Source organism: Furipterus horrens, unplaced genomic scaffold (assembly GCF_987537825.1).
Source record: "Furipterus horrens unplaced genomic scaffold, mFurHor1.1.pri manual_scaffold_2, whole genome shotgun sequence".
NCBI lineage: Eukaryota > Metazoa > Chordata > Mammalia > Chiroptera > Furipteridae > Furipterus > Furipterus horrens.
Window position 1 is genome coordinate 140,054,745 of NW_028327172.1, and position 21,110 is coordinate 140,075,854.

At 35.8% G+C, this 21,110-nt stretch overlaps 1 protein-coding gene across 3 annotated transcripts in view; it reads right to left on the bottom strand.

Annotated features, from left to right (window-relative positions):
• The window catches only part of SEC61A2 (SEC61 translocon subunit alpha 2), a 38,844-nt gene that overhangs the window by 11,534 nt on the left and 6,200 nt on the right, over positions 1 to 21,110 (bottom strand). For 2 of the 3 annotated variants that reach the window (XR_016509073.1, XM_090266538.1), the window contains exons 4-11: positions 17,570 to 17,648; positions 14,597 to 14,728; positions 14,365 to 14,474; positions 9,660 to 9,813; positions 8,541 to 8,701; positions 8,030 to 8,227; positions 5,857 to 6,048; positions 5,292 to 5,368 (exon numbers count right to left, since the gene is read on the bottom strand). Coding sequence is in view for 2 of the 3 variants with exons in the window: in XM_090266538.1 (XP_090122664.1) it covers positions 5,292 to 5,368; positions 5,857 to 6,048; positions 8,030 to 8,227; positions 8,541 to 8,701; positions 9,660 to 9,813; positions 14,365 to 14,474; positions 14,597 to 14,728; positions 17,570 to 17,648 (1,103 nt within the window). In the remaining variant the exon portion in view is untranslated. Of the gene's footprint in view, positions 1 to 2,115; positions 3,203 to 5,291; positions 5,369 to 5,856; positions 6,049 to 8,029; positions 8,228 to 8,540; positions 8,702 to 9,659; positions 9,814 to 14,364; positions 14,475 to 14,596; positions 14,729 to 17,569; positions 17,649 to 21,110 lie in introns of those variants that run through there. The other variant, XM_090266537.1, reaches the window with a different exon arrangement.

Genomic DNA, 21,110 nt, shown 5'->3' on the forward strand with positions numbered 1-21,110 from the left:
CTGTAGCCTTCATTCGGGAAAGAACAAATGCAGATTTGCTTAATCCATTTTTTAAAACTTCAGCCACTATCTAATATAGTCCAGGAGATACAGGTATACTATAGAAGAGACCTGAATTCTAAATTAAATCAACGATTCCCACTCCCAGACTCCCAATATAAAATTATATAGCTGAGTATGCAAATAACCATTTACTGCATTACTGTTAAACACTTTTAAAACAAACCTATATAGGGCTTTCTTGAAACCTCCTAAATGAATTTTCTGCTATATGGAATTAATCTGCATAGCAGAGGATGAAAGTAACATTTATGAGAAGCAAATGCTTACATTTAGCTATTGTCATTATATTCACCTAATACTGAAAGTAAACCAGCTCTTATGTAATGAAAAATGATTGATTCCATTCACTATAACAAGGTTAAGAAACTAATGAAAATACAGGGCCTTTCCCTCTGAAGCATGTAAACACACTTTAGAATCTCATTTCCTATCCTTACCTCAAAAAGTATTTGAAATTTCTAAAAAACCAAATCCATGGTAATAAGATTTATATGGTTTGAGGCATTTGTCTTGGTGTTCAATCCTGTGTGTAGCCAGCAAGGTTAGCAAGTACCAGAAACCCAATACGAACTACTTTAGAGGAAAAACTGATTGTTTCTGACTCACGCCATGCCTAAAGCCTGTTGTCCAAAACATCTACCAGGGTTACTGGGCCATCTTCTTACCTCTTTGCTGAACTGGAATCTTGGGTTAACTTTTATGGCCTCCAACAACTCCAGGGTGACTACCTTTTCAGCCTAGCCCCCAGTAGAAGTCTCAGGATGGTTCTCATTGGCCAGCTCTGTCAGGATTGAGCCCTCAACCCAGGGGTTAGCCAGGCCCCTCAGAAACAGATAATATCAGGATACTGATGCCAAAAATGCTGCAACACATTCCATTTGTCTACAGGTTCACTGACTTTACCAGAGAAATTTTTGAGCATAAATATAAGATCTGTCTGTGTAATGTACTTCTTAAGGATGGAAAGAATTCTGGAACCACAGAACTATATAAATCAAGTCTACTCTCCCAATATATATTGTGAAAATTAAGCCCCAACTACTTGCTCCAATATAGTAGCCTTCCCTTGTGCCTGTAACCCCTTTTTTTAAATCCTCACTTTTAAACACAGGGATCATAATTATCCAGAGATCTTAATCCTTTTCCTTGAGCTCTCAAGAACCAAGTCCTTTAATTTCCCTTGGTTACTTCCTTCTTCCAAAATCAAGAAATAAGGCACATATAAAATACACAGGTTCTAGCAAAGACCTCTCCAAACAAGCCAGCTCTTCCTAAGCCACTCTATAGGGGAACTGCGAAACATACTCTAACCTGTAGACAGAGACATTCATAACAAGACCCTGTCCTTTCTGCTTTTCACTCCTAAGAATGCAATGGAGAAATGACAGCTAAATCCTTGAACATAACCCTAATGCCATTTATGTTACCTATAAACATCAAAGGCTATGCTTTGGAAATTAGTTTGAGAACTTGAAGTCTAGGCATTTTCATCAGCTGGCACTGTTAATTTGTCAAAATTTAAAAGTTGAAGGTTTCCTATAAAAGCTGAATTTTTTACCTTCTCTTGAAAAAAAAATCGGATATAACAACACTAGATCCCTATTCCTGTGGTAATGATAGTCTGCAGCCCTTTGGAGATGTTCACCAGTTGACCATCCTTTCTATTATCTTACTTTATCTGCCTTTGCCCTGGTAGTTATTTGCCTGTGATCCTAAGTTAAATAAGATCTACTTCCTGTGCTTACTAAGAAGATAAACAATGATGGAAAACCATACTTCTGAAAAGGAAGTCTTCCAAAAATTAAGTTTGATCTCTTTTTGGACAATAAAGTACATACTTTAAAAGTGAATTCTTAATAAAGAACTGCTATTTCAAATGGGGGTCGGGGTATCATTTGAGACTACTGTTTTGCTGTCTCCAAATGTCAGTGACATAACTGAGCAACCCTAAGTTGCTCAATATTTTAAGATTAAACACTAATCACATTTAACTTCTTGCAACAGGCATCTCAGGATGAATTTTGTATGAATATAAAGAACCTACACCAAGCATTTAATATCAGATTTTTATTTTTCCAACACAACTGAAACAGTTGTACTAAATAAAAGTTTATAGTCTATTGTTTACACTCATGTTGCTGCTATAAAGTACAACAACGTACACAGATTCCTAGCATGAATTACTCATTGTTCACCCCCACTGAACTACAGACACTGCTTGAGAATTACATCTTTGCTTTAAGGATTTAAAAAAAACTGGGGCATAGTATCTTGAAAGAGCTTTCTCAAGTGACTTGGAATTCAAAGGCATAGCCAATACAGTAAAAACAGCACCAACTGTGCTGTCACTGGGAGAAAGGGTGGAAAACAGGGATAATTATAAGCAGTTTTTCTAGTGACAGAAGCTGTAAGAAGCTTGATTTTGCCCATCTGGGCTAAGTGGCTGCTTTGAGAAGGGACAAATAAAAGGGAAGGGATGGGGAAGGGAGGGCTGTAACATGGATACTATAAGTTTGAAAAGTATAAAAAGTAATTATATCTAAAACAGATATAAATGTTCCAGAACTCATTGACTAAGCCCAAAATACTGGAAAGTGGCAATTTGAACTACAATTATTTTTAAATAAGTGGGGGGAGTACTGAGTGTTTTGAATGTTGTGTGTAAAACTGATCCATGTCACCTCACCATCACATCTGAACACAGTAAGGCGGGTACATTGGTTTCCAGCATCACAGGCAACACTACATGTGTATTTTCTAATGAATAATGTAAACTTCAGTTTTAAGGCAGCTGGTACTAATGCTGCACACAGGCTTAGCTTGGTGCCCATTTCAGAAATGGGACAATTAGCACTTGAAAAAAAATGAGGGGAGAAAGGGGAAGCCAGCATTATTTGACAAAAACAGTGTGTCAAAATGTTTTCCCTTCACACACAAAAAGTATTGGAACATTTAGAAAAACAGAGCACCCATCCCACCTACTTCAGCCTGTTCCTTAACAAATATTTCAAAATACTGATAGATAATAGTGACCGCAAGCAGAATTCCAGTGCCTGAGCCAATGGCCCCTAGGAAGTCGGCCAACACTGACAGGGCGCCAATGCACAAACCGCCGAACGCAGCCGCGGTGGGGATATACCTAGAAGACAAAACCAAGTCAGGCAGCAGAGGGAAGTGAAACGGGTAACAATCAATAACATACTGAAATGTAATTATCTAATCCAACAGGGAACAGTCTGCAGTACTCATGGGTTGTCCATAGCAGTTACGTGTTGATGAAAATTGACTAAGGGAATGACTTTCTCCCTAATTATGAGAAACCAGTAAATAGCCAAGAAAGGCAACACATGATTTTGATGCCAGATTACAATCCTCAACGAGATTTAAGTATTAAAATGTTTACTATCTTAAAATGGAGAACCTTTAGCTCCTTCTTCTAAACAGTGTATTTGAAAATGAATTCTAAAAATCATGATTATGAGACCAGAGTTGGATAATACTACTCCAACGGTAACTCAACCTTGGCTGCATTTTAGAACCACCCATTATCTATAATGGGACTGTATTTCAAATACTCCAGAAAAAAAAAAAAAAAATAGGAGGATGGTAAATGAAACGAGTGATAGAATATTAACTACTGAAGATGGATATACTTGGGTAGATGCAGATTCATTATACTATTCTCTGAAATCTATGTTCTTAAAGTTTAAACAAAAATACTAGTGACTTTTCAACAAAAAATTCTGGAACAATTGGATGTCCACATGCAAAAGAAGAAATCTAGACCCATATCTCACACCAAACACAAAAATTAGCTCCAAGTGGATCTCAGACTGAAATGTAAGAGCTGAAACTCCTAAGAGAAAAATGAATAAATCCTTGTGACCTTGGGTTAGGCAGTGGTTTCTTAGATACAACACCAAAAGCAGCACAAAGCATCCAAAGACAAAACATACTGAACTTCATCAAAATTAAAAACTTGTGCATCAAAGGGCATGATTAAGAAATTGAAAAGGTAACCCAGAGACAAAATATTTACAAATAACATACCTAAAGAGACATCCAAAACAATTTTTAAAACAATCTTACAACTCAGTAACAAAGACAACCCTATTTAAAAAATGAGCAAAAGATTTGAATAGACAGTCCTCTAAAGACAATACACAAAAATGGCTGATGAAGGCATGAAGATGCTCAACATCATTACTCATCAAGGAAAAGCAAATCAAAACCACAATGGGATATCACTGCTTACCCACTAGGTGACTACATACTAATCAAAAAGCCAAAACTAGTGCTGGAAAGGATGTGTGGCAACTGGAACCTTCATACACGTACACTCTGGAAGATAATTTGGCCGTTACTATATGACCTGACAATTCCACTAGTAGAGAAATGAAAATGTCCACACAAACCTACAAGTATGTTCATAACATTCATGATGGCCAAAGAGTAGAAACGACCCAAATTTCTGCAACTGCTGTATGAATAAACAAAATGGTATTATCCAGACAGAATATTATTAACAGATAATGAACTCTGAAAACACTAGGCTAAGTAAAAGAAGCTGTTCACAAAATACCACATATTACGTGATTCCACATGTATGCAATGTCCAGAATAGGCAAATCTATAGAGACAGAAGGTAAAAAGTTGCCTGGGGCTGTCGGGATGGGAAAGTGGTAGGAATGGGAAATAATTAATGGGCACAAGGTTTCTCTCTGAGTGGTGAAAATGTTTATAAAATTAAAGTGTAATGATTACACACTTAACAGTATAATGAAAAAGAAACACTACACCATATACTTCAAATGAGTGATTTAAATAGTATGTGAATACTAAGAAAATTGTTAACAAAAAGCTGATGCTTGGGACCCTTCCGGACCAAATAAGTCACAATTCCTGGAGGTGCAGTATTTGTAGTTTTTAAAAGCTCCCATGTGATTTTATCACCACCAGACAACAATGAGAATCTCCTATCTACATTTCAATACTTAGCTGGGCTGTGAAGGGGAACACAATTCCAATTTAAATAATTTAGATGTCAGTTTGATGTGGAGTACAATTAAGTTTTGTGTGAAATTTTGTTCCTTTTGTGTGAAGTAGAAATGCTTCCAATATGAATTTAACAAAGAATAACATTTGGCAAGAAATGAAAGATTAAAAACTGAGTACACGTGCCTCTACTCCCCACCCCCCCCATCAAGAATGAAATCTAATGACCTTACCTATTAAGTTCATGAACCATAGAGGTATCTCTGTGGCCCCTCATTACCATTTGCTGTTCTTTAAGCTGTTTAGCTACCTGTCAAGAGAGAAACAACTTTTAAAATGAAACTCTTGATGCCTCACTGTTAACTCTTCCTGGTTCTGTATGAAGTGCTTTCCACACTCTAGTAAGTTACAACCACCCTGAAGCGGGCACTGTCCTACCATTGCTATTAAACTCGAGGAGTCTGAGGTTACAATACAGCACAACCACGTTACCCATACACATACATTAAACCAGCATTTGTCTTTTCTTTTTTTTTAACTATCACCTCCCTCAAGAAAAATTAATACTAAGGACTAAGATTTTGTCAGCTGGGTGGAGCTCTGGAGGGTCACAAACCATTATAAAATCCATAAATGTTTCACCTACCAGGAACCAATTTTTAACCCCCTGGGGGGTAACACTGCCTCATTAAGAATGTCTGAATTAAAGTTTTAATTACAAAAGCAATTAAGAGTATCAACTACTGCTCTGACACCTAAAATTCATAAATTTTATTTTGAAATAAGCCAAATACTTACATCTTTGGCTGAGGAACCAGACACTTCTATCCACGTCTTAGAAAAGAATGCACATGATCCAAGCATGAAGATGATATAAACAACCACATGGACAGGATCCTCAAATATGGCACCCATGGACTCAGGAGGAGAAAGATAGTAACAAAGGCCTCCCACTGGGTAAGAGCGAGCAGGTCCTCCCCCACTGACATCCTACAGAACAAGAATGAAAAGAACAAATGGGCAACCCAACTTGTCATGCATTCAGTTTTTATAACTGTTTAAACTCCTCAAAAATTATGACAATGTTTTCAGTTCAAAGCACCTACAGCTAATGGCTGTATATAACCTGAGGATTTGCTTTTGTATCTAATATCTTCCCTCCTTCAAAATTATATAGTGAGCAACTCTTACATAAATATGTAGATATATTATTAAGAGAAAAGCAATTTTTAAAAAAATTATAACACATCTATAAGAATCTTTCTTCCTTCCTTGAAGAAACATTACATTGGTAGTCAATCTCTGATTACATTTAGAATCTGAAACTTTCTGAACTATATAAGAATATGTAACACAAGACGGCCCTTACACATGATTCTTTCATTTCAAAGTATTCTATTAAAAATAAAATCAAATGAAATATTGACAGAAGTCTAACAACTCAGTGCCTAAACCTTATCTTGTTTGTTGTATAGTATAAAAGTATTTTAATATATAGAATGGGATTTCTATCCACACAAATATTTAAGAATGTTTATAGTAACAGCATATGTTTGCTCATATTAAGTAGGTTTTGGGATATATGGTACGGGAAAGCAATTTCTGGTTGAAATGATTAAAATATCTAATTCCTGAATTTATAATTTCCAATTGATTCTTTTACTGTGCCCCTAGAATTGCTATTCCCAAATCAAATGCACTGCTTATAGACAAATTCAATTTCACAATAATTCTATTAAAAAAAAACTTAGTCAAGGTCACAACACACTATATATAACCATTCAATGCATTTATTACTTTGAAATTATAGTAATAATTATTATTGGACTATTAGCTTACAAGGGGAAAAAAAGTTTCCTTCCCTTATAACGGGTAATCTCATTTCTGTTAAATAAATGGAAAAAGAGTATTATACATAAAGGGAATCCTATTTCCTCCAACTAACATTCAAGAGCCACTGTCTTACCCTATTAAACTTTAAATTTCTTTAGAAATTAGCTTCAGTAAAAACAGAAATGTATCTGTCACTATTAACTTATAATACAAAAGACAGCATAATAAGATGATTACACAGAATAAGCACCATATATTAGTTTAATGACTAAAAATAATAATATTCTTTAGTGGATCACAAATTCTAGAAGGAAGGCAAGACTACTCCCTGGTCAGGTGATAGAATTTAAACCAATCAAATCCAATCCTACAACACTTCAATAGCAGTGTAGCTGGAATGCTTTAGAAGAAGCTATGATAAAAAGGACCTGTAAAAGGAAATCAGAATTTACTATTCTATTTACTGACCAATTCTATTTCTAGCAACTCTGTTCTCTATTCAGTCTAGTAATTACATGCCTGTCTCCGGCCCAGTTAATCACAAACTAGTTTACTGCTATTCGGACCATGAAAAATGAGGAAACAAGAAAGAATAATTTCTGTATCCCATACATTATCAACAAATAGCTTCTTGGCCCTGGCCAGTGCGGCCTAGTTGGTTGAAGCACTGTCCCACAGACCAACGGGCCATGGTTTTGATTTCCAGTTAGGACACAAGCCCGGGTTGCGGGTTCAAATATGACAAGGCAACCGGTTGATGTTTCTCTCTCATGTTGTTTCCCTCTCTTTCTCTTTCTTTCTCTCTCTCTTCCCCTCTCAATAAATAATAATAAAAAAATGTCTTCAGGCAAGGATAAAAAAACATTTTTTTTTTAAAGGAAGAAAACAAGTAGCTTTTTAAAAATCATTATTCTAGACAATAGTGGAATAAGATTACAAAACAGATAATCATAAGAGCCACTGTGATTTTAGCCTCAAACGTCACTCAAACAAGATGTGAAAATGCTTTCTAGGTAAGTGACTCAGAAAACATTATACCAACTGCTTCAATTATGGCTCATCTCTTTCAGTTAAAAATATAAACCAGAAATGCAAATTAGAATAAATTTGAACACAGAATAAATAACAAAATACTCACTGCCCACTGTCCTAGTAAATTTACTAAAAAGTTGCCACTGAATCGCACAGACAGCATCTGGGAAATAACATACAGGTTTGACACTAAGGCCGACTGAAGAATAATGGGGATGTTCGAGGTATAGAAGAGCTTGATGGGGTAGCTGCTATACTGTCCTCGATACCGGGCCGACTTGATGGGCAAGTCAACACGAAATCCCTAAAAAATGAAAATTAGAAGAGGAACTGTACATATACATAAAGCATACACAGAGTCAAAACAGTAACAGTAGGGAGTATGAAAAAATAATCATAATAAAACTTAACCCTTCCACACACAAACAGAAATCCCTTTTTATTTCATTTTCATTCTTTTTACTTTTCACCTCAGTCTCAAGAAATGAATTATTTGCTTGCTTGACTAGATTTTGAAACTGACTTATTAGATACTAACATTTCAAATGGCATTCTTCTCTTTAAGAGCAAAATAAAAATCCACATCCCACTTACTTCAGGAAAGAGAGTATACTTACCTGAAAATATATAACAACAGCAAACACAAAAACAGTAGCAATGAGGTTCATGAGATTGGGTAAATTCTGACGGTAGAAAGCTTCCCGTAAAGCTCGGACTTTGTCGGTCCTGGTAGCCAGTAAATGAAACAGAGCTATGACTGCACCCTCAAACTCGGTACCTGATAAACCGAGAGAGAAATGACCTGTAAACGCATCATTCAAATGTGTCCCAAAGGTCAAAACAAATAACCTTGACACTCCAGCACAAAGCAGAAAATATGAGTCAAAATAATTCATGTGTTTATGATACAGCCATATGTGGAGCTTCTAAAAGTATTTAAATCATTAAGGCAAAATGTGTTTTTTAGTATTGATCTGAAGTTTTCTCAAGAGACTATTCTTGATGAAACAGTCAAAGGAGAATAAACCAAAAAAATATTTAGTTCATAATGTTTTGCTTCTCCTTTACTTTTGGGAAGGGAAGAAAGTGTCAGGAGGGTGGGGAGGGGCAGCAGCAGCAAAGCAGAGTAAAGAGGTCAGAATCAAAAGATACATGTTACTCTATCAAACTTGCCTTTAAGTTTATTTTACCAGGAACATTAACAAACCATTGTTGCTATTTTCTTAAGGCTGGGATCAGTTCACATGTTAACATTACAAATCTAGGATGGCATTTGAGAGAAGCAGATATGGGTAAGGGGAAAAGACATAATGATATATTTCAAAATTTAGGCGCTATTACCAAGCCAAGTATTTGTGCTCCCTGATGATACAAAGAATATCAGTCTTTTCATCTGAAAAATCTTAATCTACTACCTTTTGATCCCCCCAGGAATAATGAAATCAGTCAAACTGATGAGTTCTGCAGCAATGGCTTAAACAAATAAAATTTTTGAAATGTTTGCAACCACTGAAATTTTAAATCAGCAGAGGCTGAAATTTAGATATTCTTTTTAAAGTAATATTCCATACCCCACAAATCTATGCCTATTAACTTTTGAACAATATGTATCAACTGTCCTCCGAGAGAGCACACCCAGATGTCTACAGGCATGACTACTCTGTGACGAGTTCCTTTTTTCCCGTACCCATCCAGCAACACTCGCGCAGTGCAGTTGCAGTCACTATGTGATGTACCTCTGCCAGTGTTAATAGTAGTGGGACTAAAGGCCTTCCAGACAATGGTTTCACAGATGTTGGTGGCAATAAAGAGGGAAATACCAGACCCCAGGCCGTAACCTTTCTGTAGCAGCTCATCTAACAGCAGCACAATCAAACCAGCAACAAACAACTGTGGGGAAAGAAATGCAAGTAAGCAGAAGCAAGAAAAAACTCAAGAAAGGGGAGACAAACACTAATGCCTACTTTCAAAGTATGGGCATTTCTAACATTCAAATCTAATGGTTGCAATATTACTATTATGACTCTCTGCATCTTTTAACCCACTTTGGTTTAGTCAGAAGCCAATTCTGAACATCAGAAGATTGAAAATATTGCTATGTTATGTAGCCCACATTTTAACTTTTAAAATAGACATTACCATCTAAACAGTTTTCTTTACAATAAGGGAAATATGGCTTATTCCTTTAAATAAGGCTTATTGGAAAGACCACTATGAAACAAAAATGTTCAAGTTGTAAAATTTAGACTTCAAGAAATTGAATATATCCCAAATACCTCCAAGTAAGTGAAAGGACAAATGAATTATGGTATAACAAGCTGCAACTGCACACAGCCATGAAAGGAAAGATATGTGAACTAGGTTGATATGTTTTTAAAACATTATATATAATATTGTATATATTATGTATTTATATTATATATAATGTCTATAGAATAAGTCAAAAAGCAGAGTACAATACACACACAGATTACGACAATATAAAAATATATTCTATACATGTAGTGACAAAGTCTGAATGTAAATTTGAGGACAGTTAAGGGTTTACTATGTTCTTAAGCTCATATTTTTTTAAAAAGTGAAAGTATACTAACTTTAATTTATATGAGATTGAAAATTCTTAATTTTCCTTTTGGAGAAGACATTTCTGTAAAAGCATGCACCAATTAAAAATAAGCCCTAGCCTTGAAAGTGACGTTGGTCATATGACTACTGCCCACACTTCAGTAACCTAATCAAGCAAGAAGGAGATATGCTTCTCATGCCTGTCCCCACTATAAAGACACCATCCTACAGAAGTGAGGAAATGCCACTTCTATTCCTCCCAGCTCTGAAGCATCCCTCTTCAGTGTCCCTGACATAACCCTGTTAGAAGAGAGAGCAAACTACAGTACACCATACTAAGCATGCTTAACTGTCCTTTCAGTGGTTGTACAATGTCTAACTTGTCTACTGACAGTCTTTTAGTTTAACTTTGAATGGATTGGAAAAGAGTACCATTCTCAAAACTTTTAAATGAGCTCATAAACCCTTTACTGTTTATAAAGTTTGACATTTTGACAAAAAGAAATTATGACTTACTACTGAGACTTTATTTTGACCACAATTATGTAAAGATAAATACTCCTAATCATACAGAAATCCAAGCTGATGAAGGGAATAATAGCTGTCCATAAACTATCAACCAACCAAAAAGTATCATGGGCTTCTGACTAAATGACTGATTAAATTACTTGTCCAGAATCACATGAGCAGCTCTTAGTTAACTATAATTCTCCAAACCACATTTTCAGACCAATGTCCATCAGATGATGAGTAATCTGTATATATTCCATGAAAATAAAACTCATTTTTCTAACAGAAAAAAGGAATTATAGAGAAACCTAAATAGGGAATGGTTTCTATAATTAAAGAAATAAGATAAAAAATGGTAAAAAGAGTACATGCCTATGAAAAGAATTAGACACCATGAAGTTATAGTATTTCATTGACTAGAACAGTGATAAAAACTGAATACTAACTGCATGCTCTTGCAGAATGTACACTCTATATGAATCTCTAAGGCAGGAATAAAAATAACAGTACATTTCAATCCTACAAATGCATGCACACACAGACACACAACTTAAGTTTGACAAAACAATACTTACCTATACAACATGCCATGCACACTGATAGTTTCAATTCTCTTTTTTTAAAATTTTAATCAAGACCCACTACTTAAGATTTTCAAAACTCACTAGTTGAAAGACACTGACCATGTGAATGAAACAAGAATAATGAAGGTGAGCAATACCTTACATAACAACATGAAGTTTTTAAAACCTATGTTTCTAGGTAAAAACACACTGATCCAATCATGTCTTCAGTGTGCCCACACATTTTCAATATTAGCAATGCATTAAAAAGATGCAAATGGGTCACTACCATCCATGATTAAACATGACATATTTCCTATACATTAACACTAGAAGAATTTACCATAACACAAATATTTGAACACCAGAATTTATGCAAACAAATTAATATATATTCACTTTACTTGTTTCATTCCTGGAATATAACTATTCCTGGATTTGAAATACTAAAAAAAAAAAGAAAAAAAGAAGAAGTAAAATGGCTTAATTCCATTTTATATCACCTTAATCTAAAACTGACTCTTAAAGATGTCAATACTTTATCTAACTAACCCATAACTGCTCAGCTGAGGTTCCATAAAAGTCTAAATCCAGCCTTAGTAAAATACTTTTTAAAATTTACTGATGTATAATGTTAAGAGGTAAATGCCAATTCTGAGTAATTTTTAATTTTTTTTAAAGATTTCATTTATTTATTTAGGGAGAGGGGAAGAGGGAGAAAGATAGGGAGAGAAACATTCGTCGGTTGCCTCTTGCAGCCCAGGCATGTGCTCTGACTGGGAATCAGACCAGAGACCTTTCCCTTTACAATATGACACCCAACCAACTGAGCCACACTGGCCAGGGCCATTCTAAGCACTTTTTAAAAATCAGGTTTATTCTAAACTATGGGTTGAATAAAGCAAATGTTAATAAAACATAAGGCAACAATTGGTATATCAATATCTTGGACAATGCCAAAAGCATATGAAGAAACTTTAAGCACTGAAAGATATGAAATTCAGTTTTCAGACAATCTGCTCTTTCCATTCATTCCAACTTTTCTTCCTCTAATTCCCAAGGGCTATAAATTTGCCTATCAAGATTTTTTTTTAATGGAGAAATAATGACAATGTTATTCTTTCAAGAAATGTAATTTATACCAAATGAGAACACCCAGGGGCTCAGGAAACTGCCCCCAAACTGTGATTATTCATTAAAAATTCCTCCCCTTGTCAAAAGACAAAATACTTCTAATTTCATCAGAAAAAAACTCTCTATTGTTAATGATGCCAATAAATACCGGAACACACTAACTCTGCTTGTTCTGAATCATGCTCTCTATATGATATCTTCCTAAATAAGGGTTCTTATATATTTTTTAAATGATGGTTAATCATACCAGTCTGAAATGGTCATTTCTTCCACCCCCCTCCCCTTTTTTTAGAGACAGAGAGAGTGAGAAACATTGATTTGTTGTTCCACTTATTTATGCATTCATTGGTTGCTTCTTGTATGTGCCCTGACTGGGAATTGAACCTGCAACATTCATGTATCAGGATAACACTCTACTCAACTGAGCTTCCCGGCCAGAGTCCATATTTCTTAATACATAAAAAAATAAACTAGTAACTATTTTGATTTCATTTATGACTATTTTTCTGACCTAGAGCCTTCTGACCATTAGAAAAAATTTCCTGAATTAATCCTAATTTCATAGAGTGAAGCAAAAGGCATTTCCAAGATAAGCAGGACTCCAGATACCCAATGTTTAAACTTTTTTTTTTTTTAAGAAATCCAATAAATAACTGCATAATTTAAGTACAATCCATTCTTGGGCAATTTCTCTAAATGACTTTAAAGGATTGTACATTACGGAAATAGCTACCAAACTACATACTTGAAGATACTTAGTAGAATAATAATAATGTTAGCCTTCAAAAATTCCGTTCCAAAGCATCCTTTAAAAAATTCATAAAATACATGAACAGGTATTTATATAGTATTTCACTGACTTGAATGTATTATTTCTAATGCCATTATTTAGCATATCACTAAGAAAGAAAAATAAACTGCCAATTTAAGTATGACACAACTTATTACAAAGAAATTTTATTTTCTACTTCCAAAAAAAGTTATTTTTAGATGCAATCTAGCTTGCTCTTTCTGTGCCTTTGTGTACATACAGTAACTTTTTATTTCAGAAACAAATCACAGCAGTTTTGGAAGATATCCTAAAAACTAATTAAAGTCAAATATGTGTTTTATACACAACAGACGTGATAATATGAACAGCTATAATCAAGTTGATACACATGCAGGAAAAAGCAACTATCATAACTGCCACCTGGCTGACAGCAACTATAAGACACTATCAACTGTAAGAAAACACCCTAGGCCCTAGTGGGTAGCTCAGTTGGTTAGAGTGTTGTCCCAATACCCCAACGTTGCAGGATCAATCTCTGTTCAGGGCACATACACGAATTAATCAATGAATGCATAACTAAGTGAACAAGAAATCTCTCTCTCTCTCTCTAAAATCAATCAATAAAAATATTTTTAAAAAGACATCCTGATTTCAGACATCAAAATGTGCATCTTAGAATTGATGAAATGCAGCAGATCCATAATTCATTATGTTACACAGCTTTGAGGCTATTAAATTTTAAATTTTCACATCAACACAACCGATACATGTCACTTCAATAATCAAAATATTATAATTAAATAATTCAAAAGAAAATGAACACAGAAATCACCTAAAGAATTGTTAGGAAAGGGGGATCTGTTTTGTTATCTCTATATAAAAAATAGAATTTCTTACCTGAATAATTATAAGGAGACAGATTCCAGCACCCATTTCAGCAGGATCCCCATACATGCCCGTCATGACATACACAATGGCTTGCCCAATGGTAATGATCATACCAAATACTGACAAAAATTGAGAGAAAAAGAGTACATGTCACAATCACAGACAAAAAAAGACTGTAGAAAAGCATCTGTACCACAAAATCCCCACATTTGAAAGGCTCTTTAGTTGTATTAATGCTCACATTTCTGGGCTCCATTGAATAAAGCTCTATCTTTGGGTGTATCTCCAACTTCAATGATTTTGGCTCCAGCTAACAACTGCATAATCAAACCAGATGTTACAATTGGGGAGATACCTAATTCCATTAAAGTGCCTGTAAAGGAAGGGGAAAGAAGTTAGTATCTGTACTATATAAAATACAGATTACCTTATAAATAAATGTCCCAGTCCTTAATTACATCTACATAAATACATGCTTAAATGTTAACGAGCGAATTTTCATTCCTTAAACACTAAATTACTAAAAAACTCTACTAACACAACCTTGTAACAATGTACTTAATAAAAATTACTATAGGGGACTTCCAGCCAAGATGGAGGCCTAGACAGACACGCTGTTTCTCCCTCCACAACTAAGAAGGAATACAATTACCTCAAAGCTAGAAACAACCAGAAGTTCCAGAAAATCGAGCTGCATGGAAGTCCAACAAACAAAGATATAAAGAAAAAATACTCATCCAGACAGGTAGGAGGGGCAGAGCAGGGCGGAGAGGACACAGTGTGGGAGAGACAGACGCGGTGGCAGTGGCAGTGGCAGGTTGCCGGAAACCACAGACACACATTTTAAAAAGTCAGGAGGGACACCTAGGAAGAGCTCCCAGCACCAGACCAGACCACGCAGCTCACGGTCCAAGGGCCAGGGAAAATCAAGCCTCATTGCTTCTGACTGTGAAAACCAGTGGGGGTTGGGGCAGAGGAAGAAACTGCCGGTCTCTCAGCAAAGTCTGCTTGTTTAAAGGGTCCCCACCGTCCTAGAAAACCGCAGACCCACCCATTCTGGGAATGACAGCCAGGGCAACAGCTAGAGGGGCGCCAGTCCCATACACAGTGGGAAAAGTGCCTGGAAAAGGGGCGAGTGCTGAGCAAGCGGCATTGTTCCCTCTCAGGCCCCTCCCCCACATACAGCGCCACAACGTGGTGATGTGGCGAAACAGTTCGCCCTGTACTGATGAGAAAACATGAGGCTCCGCCCCTTACAATGTAACAGGAGCGACAACTCTACCTAAGATACAAAGGCAAACAAACACAGAAGCCTGTCAGAATGAGGAGACAGAGAAGTATGGCCTAAAAGGGGGGATGAATCAAGGTTCCAGTGGGAGAACTAAGCGAGAAGGAGATAGCCAACCTAACAAAGGTGGAGATAGCCAACCTAAGAGACAAAGAGTTCAAAAAACTGGTGATAAAGATGCTCACAGGCTTAACAGATATGCTTGAGTATAGCAAACGCATAAGGGAAAAAGTGAAGGCTACACTAAATGAAATGAAGGAAAATCCACACAAAACCAATGGTGAAGAGAAGGAAACTGGGGTTCAAATCAATGATTTGGAATATAAGGAGGAAAACAACAGTCAACCAGTACAGAATGAGGAAACAAGAATTGAAAAAAATGAGGAGAGGCTTAGGAAACTCTGGGACAACTTTAAACATGCCAACATCCAAACCAAAGGGGTGCCAGAAGGAGAAGAGGAAGGGCAAGAAACTGAAAATTTATGTGAGAAAATAATGAAGGAAAACTCCCCATATTTGGTGAAGGAAATAGACACAGAATCCAGGAAGCACAGAGAGTCCCACCCAAACAAACTAGACCCCAAAAGGAACACACCAAGACAAGACACATCATAATTAAAATGACAAAGGTTAAAGATAAAGAGAGAATCTTAAAAGTAGCAAGTAAAAAGCAGAGTTACCTACAAAGGGGTGCCTATAAGACTACCAGCTGATTTCTCAAAAGAAACTTTGCAGGCAAGAAGGGACTGCCAAGAAGTATTCAAAGTGATGAATAGCAAGGACTTACAACCAAGATTACTCTATCCAGCAAAGTTATCATTTAGAATGAAAGGGCAGATGAAGTGCTTCCCAGACAAGGTAAAGCTAAAGGAGCTCATCACCACCAAGCTATTATTATATGAAATGTCAAAGGGACTTACTTAAGAAAAAGAAGAGAAAAATTATGAACATTAAAATGACAACAAACTCACAACTAACAACTGAATATAAAAAATAAGAACAAAATCCAACTAAGCAAACCAGAATAGGAACAGAATCATAGGTATGGAGATCATTCGGAGGGTTATCAGCTCACAGGGGGAAAGGGGAGAAATTGAGAAATGGTACAGGGATTAAGAAGCACAACTGGTAAATACAAAATAGACAGGGGGAAGTTAAGAACAATATAGGAAAGGGTGAAGCTAAAGAACTTATATGCATGACCCATGGACATGAACTAAGGGGGGTGGGATTGCTGGAGGGAAAGGAGGTACTAAGCAGAGGGAAGCAAAGGGGAAAAAAATTGAAACTACTATAACAACATAATCAATAAAATATACTTTTAAAAAATTACTATAAATACTATAAGGATGTAAATTTCTGTAAATTCTGAAATTAAAATTCTAAAAAAAATCTGTTGAAAAAATCATCCAAGATTTCTGTCCAAATAATTATTTTTAAAACTTACACTAAACATTTTATTTTAATGCAAAATTAAAAATTACATACCGAGCCCCAAAATTACATATCTAGCTCATTTTTTTAAATGACACTTAAGAAGATTTGTGACTCTTATAATGGAATACCTAAGATTACATAGAAAATCATCTAAAACAATGTAGAATAGTTAATGGCATGGAAATGTTCTTGACAAAAAAAATAGGAAAAAGGAAAAAATGGAAAAAATAGAAAATCTGTGAAAAGGTTAAGAACTGAAGCTCTTGACAGTGCTAATCATTCCATTATCTGAGTATGTACATCTATATTCTGTACATATTTCTATAATTAAACACATGGTTCTATAATTATTATTTATCTCTTCTCCCAGGCAATGAATTTCTTTTATCAAATCCTCCTAATCCTTGTGGAGTCAAAAAACAGTTTCCACATTTTCAGATCTATTTAATGTCAGTACTAGTACAGAGGCAAAAGGAAAGAAGTACATACCTCTGTTGGATGCAAGAATAACTCTCATCCAGTAGAAAGGATCTGCAGAATCTGATGACATGATTCCAAACAGTGGTATCTATAATATGAAAAAATATTTTATAAAAATATATTATCTAAATTAAGTCTGAACTTATTTTGTAAGTCATTCACATATTTTGCAATACTTTTAAAAAATCTATAAACTCTCATGTTCTTTTAACAAAACAAGCATACCTTAAAGTTTTTTAATGAAAATAAAAACAACAGAAATCATTACTTACAGCATTTCGCTAGTAAATACTCCTATCAGTATGATTTGTTGCACAACAATGTGAACTGTACATTTAAAAGTGCTTATGATGGTAAATTCTGTGTTTACCACAATTTTAAAAAAATACTAGCAGTAAACTATAGGGTATACCTACCAAGTCACAGAATAATTTTGCAAAGCTTTGGGTACTAAAGACAGCCAAGGTCACACTCCAAATTAAGACTGAAGATGATATATTCAGTAGAAAAATTATGCACCCACTAAAATATGCACTTACGAGGTTTGTTACAAAATGAGGACGTGCTTATGTTGTAATATCACTTATAAAACAGCGGTTATAATCTGGGGCAATTTTGCTCCCCTGACCCCATCCCTAAGAACATTTCATAATATTAGAAGACATTTTTGGTTGTCACAACGCAAGGGAAGATGCTACTGGTATCTAGCAAGTAGAGGTCAGGAATGCTGCCAAATATCCTACAACGCACAGGTCAGCCCACCACAACAAATACTCAGCCAAAAATTGACTGCCATTGTTGAGAAACCCTGGTATATGGAAGAAAAGGCATGAAATTGTATATTTAAAGTAAGAGTTTGAGGGAAGAGGGGTATATAAGGGGACTAAATGGTAATGGAAAAAAATATAATAAAAAATTTTTTAGCCCTGGCTGGTGTGGCTCAGTGGATTGAGCACCAGGCTGTGAACCGAAAGGTAGCCAGTTCGATGCCCAGTCAGGGCACATGCCTGGGTTGCAGGCCAGGTCCCAAGTTGGGGACATTTGAGAGGCAACCAATCCTCCCTTCCCCTCTCTCTAAAAATAAATAAAATCTTTAAAAAAAATGTTTTTAAATAAAGTAAAAGTTTAACACTCTAAAAATATCTATAGAAGGTAACAAGGTGTACTTATTTTTTATGCCCTAAACAATGGTTATCTGTAGGTGTGAGATTATGGTTGACTTTTCCTTCTTTACGTTTTTCACAATTTATCAAAAATTTTCTAAAATAAGCACATAATGTTTAGAACATAGCACTGAGCCATACCCCTCTCACACCATGAGGAGAACAGACACAAAGGAAAATACATTTCCAGTTTTCAAAAACCTTCTCTAAATGAGGCTGATTGTTTAATTGTAAATTTTAAACAAGCCATTTGGTCAACCTAAACCTCTTTGAACATCTGAATTTATTAGCTGGGGTGCAAAACTAATAAAAACAAGAAGCTTAGATGTCTGAATTTATTAGCTGGGAACAAAACTGATGAAGAAATAAGCATAGATATGCAGACACCCTCAGATAACATGAGGGATGGAGAGGAAGGAAGTTCTTATATAAAAACGAACTAACATTACCAGACAGTCCATTTCACAATACTCCCTAAGTGGGAAATAGGTCAGTCAGTCAAATTACTTTCCTTAATTGCATTTGGTAAAGACGGGCAAATACACCTCCACGGTTAGACTCCATATGGGATAATGAAGAAGTCAGCCAACCTCCTCTATACACATACAGACCCATGCACGATAGTTGGATGACACCAGGAGCTATTTCCTATGACTGTCACAGTTGCAGAGATCCAGACTCTGCACTATATTACATATAATAATAAGTTTCAATTTGACAAAATACAGCATAGTACTTCAGAGAAACAGGAATTTCATAATTTAATGGAAACCCTGAACGAACCATATGGACAAATAGAAAATTAGCATTAGGAATTTCCAAAGATAGTGGGAACTGAAAACCAAGAAAGATATTTCTGGGTTAAGATGGTAGGTTACAATTAAATTACAGGATTTTCCTCCCTGGCACAAGGAAACACATATTTAACAATAGGAGAAATAGTAAAAGCTAACAAGAATTTAAAAAGGAAAATAAAAATGAAATCCATAAGGCAACAAACAAGAAAAGGGACGATAAACGTGAAGCACTTGGTGGTCATCAGGAGAAGAAAAGAGGGGACAATGGAGGAACAGAGAGTCAGCACAATGCTCCTCTGACCATCACAAAGGGAAGGCAAGAAACCGCTTGGAATTCCATTTCAATTCCATCTTAGACAAGAGCAGGCTGCACAGACTCCTGTATTGCCTCCTTTGACTAGGAGGGGAGGAAACAGGAGTTGAAAAGAAATGATGAGAGAAGTGGGCCATCTCTCTCAGATGGGACTGACGATGACAGGCCTACACTGAACTGGGAATTGGGCAATGCTCTGAAGTTGCAAATAGAACAGAGCCCTGCTCAGTCAGGTGGGGAGAATCCTCACAAGAACTGAACAAAAATTTAAGAAGAGAGGACAGAGCCAGGCAGCATGTACTGCACTTACTTCAGCTTATCTTACCTTCCACCATTTCCTAGAGTAAAGAAAACGGCGTAGAACAGAAGACACCAAACCCTTAAAATTGTGGCTAGAAGAGGAAATAAAGCTGTCTGAGGTTCAGGCGAAAGCGAATCAAGAAATCACCCACACTGAGCAGACTGTCTAAGCTGGAGGAAATAAAGACACAGCTTGGCAACTATGTAAATATACTATGGAAAGAAAAATAAACTAACATAAAATGTATAAATTTACTGCATGAAACAGTCATGAGAAATGTCATACTTAAAATATTCACTATCTAGTCCTTCACAGAAAAATGTTTGCTGACTCATGAATTAGAAAATTCATCACTGTCAAGATGGCAAATCTCTCAAAATTGATCTATAAATTCAATGCAATACAAATCATAATCCCAGAAGTCTTTCTTATAAAGTGATAAGCTGCTTCTAAAATTTATATGGACATATGAAGAACCTACAATTTTGAAAAAAAGAACAAAGTTGGAGGACTATCATGACCTGATTACAGACTTAGTATAAAGCTGCAGTCAAGAGTGTTTATGATAAGCATGGACACAGATCAATGGTAGAGAACAGAGTACAGAAACAGATCCATCCGTATTGGGTTAACTGATTTTCAACAAAGATGCCATGGTAATTCATAGGAGAAAGGATAGCCTTTTCAACAACTGGCCATCTATACAGGAAAACCCCAACCTGACCTCATGCCACACACAAAAATTAACTTGAAATAGATCACAGACCAAAATATATAAGCTAAAGCTATAAAGTTTTTAAATATACTTATTTTACTTATTTATTGTTTTTTAGAGAGGGGAAAGGAAAGAGAAAGAGAGAGAAACATCAATGTGAGAGAAAAACATTGATTGGTTGCTTCTCGCACGCCCCGATCGGGGACCCAGTACAAAACCCAGGTATGTGCCCTGACCGGGAACCGAACCAGCAACCTTTTG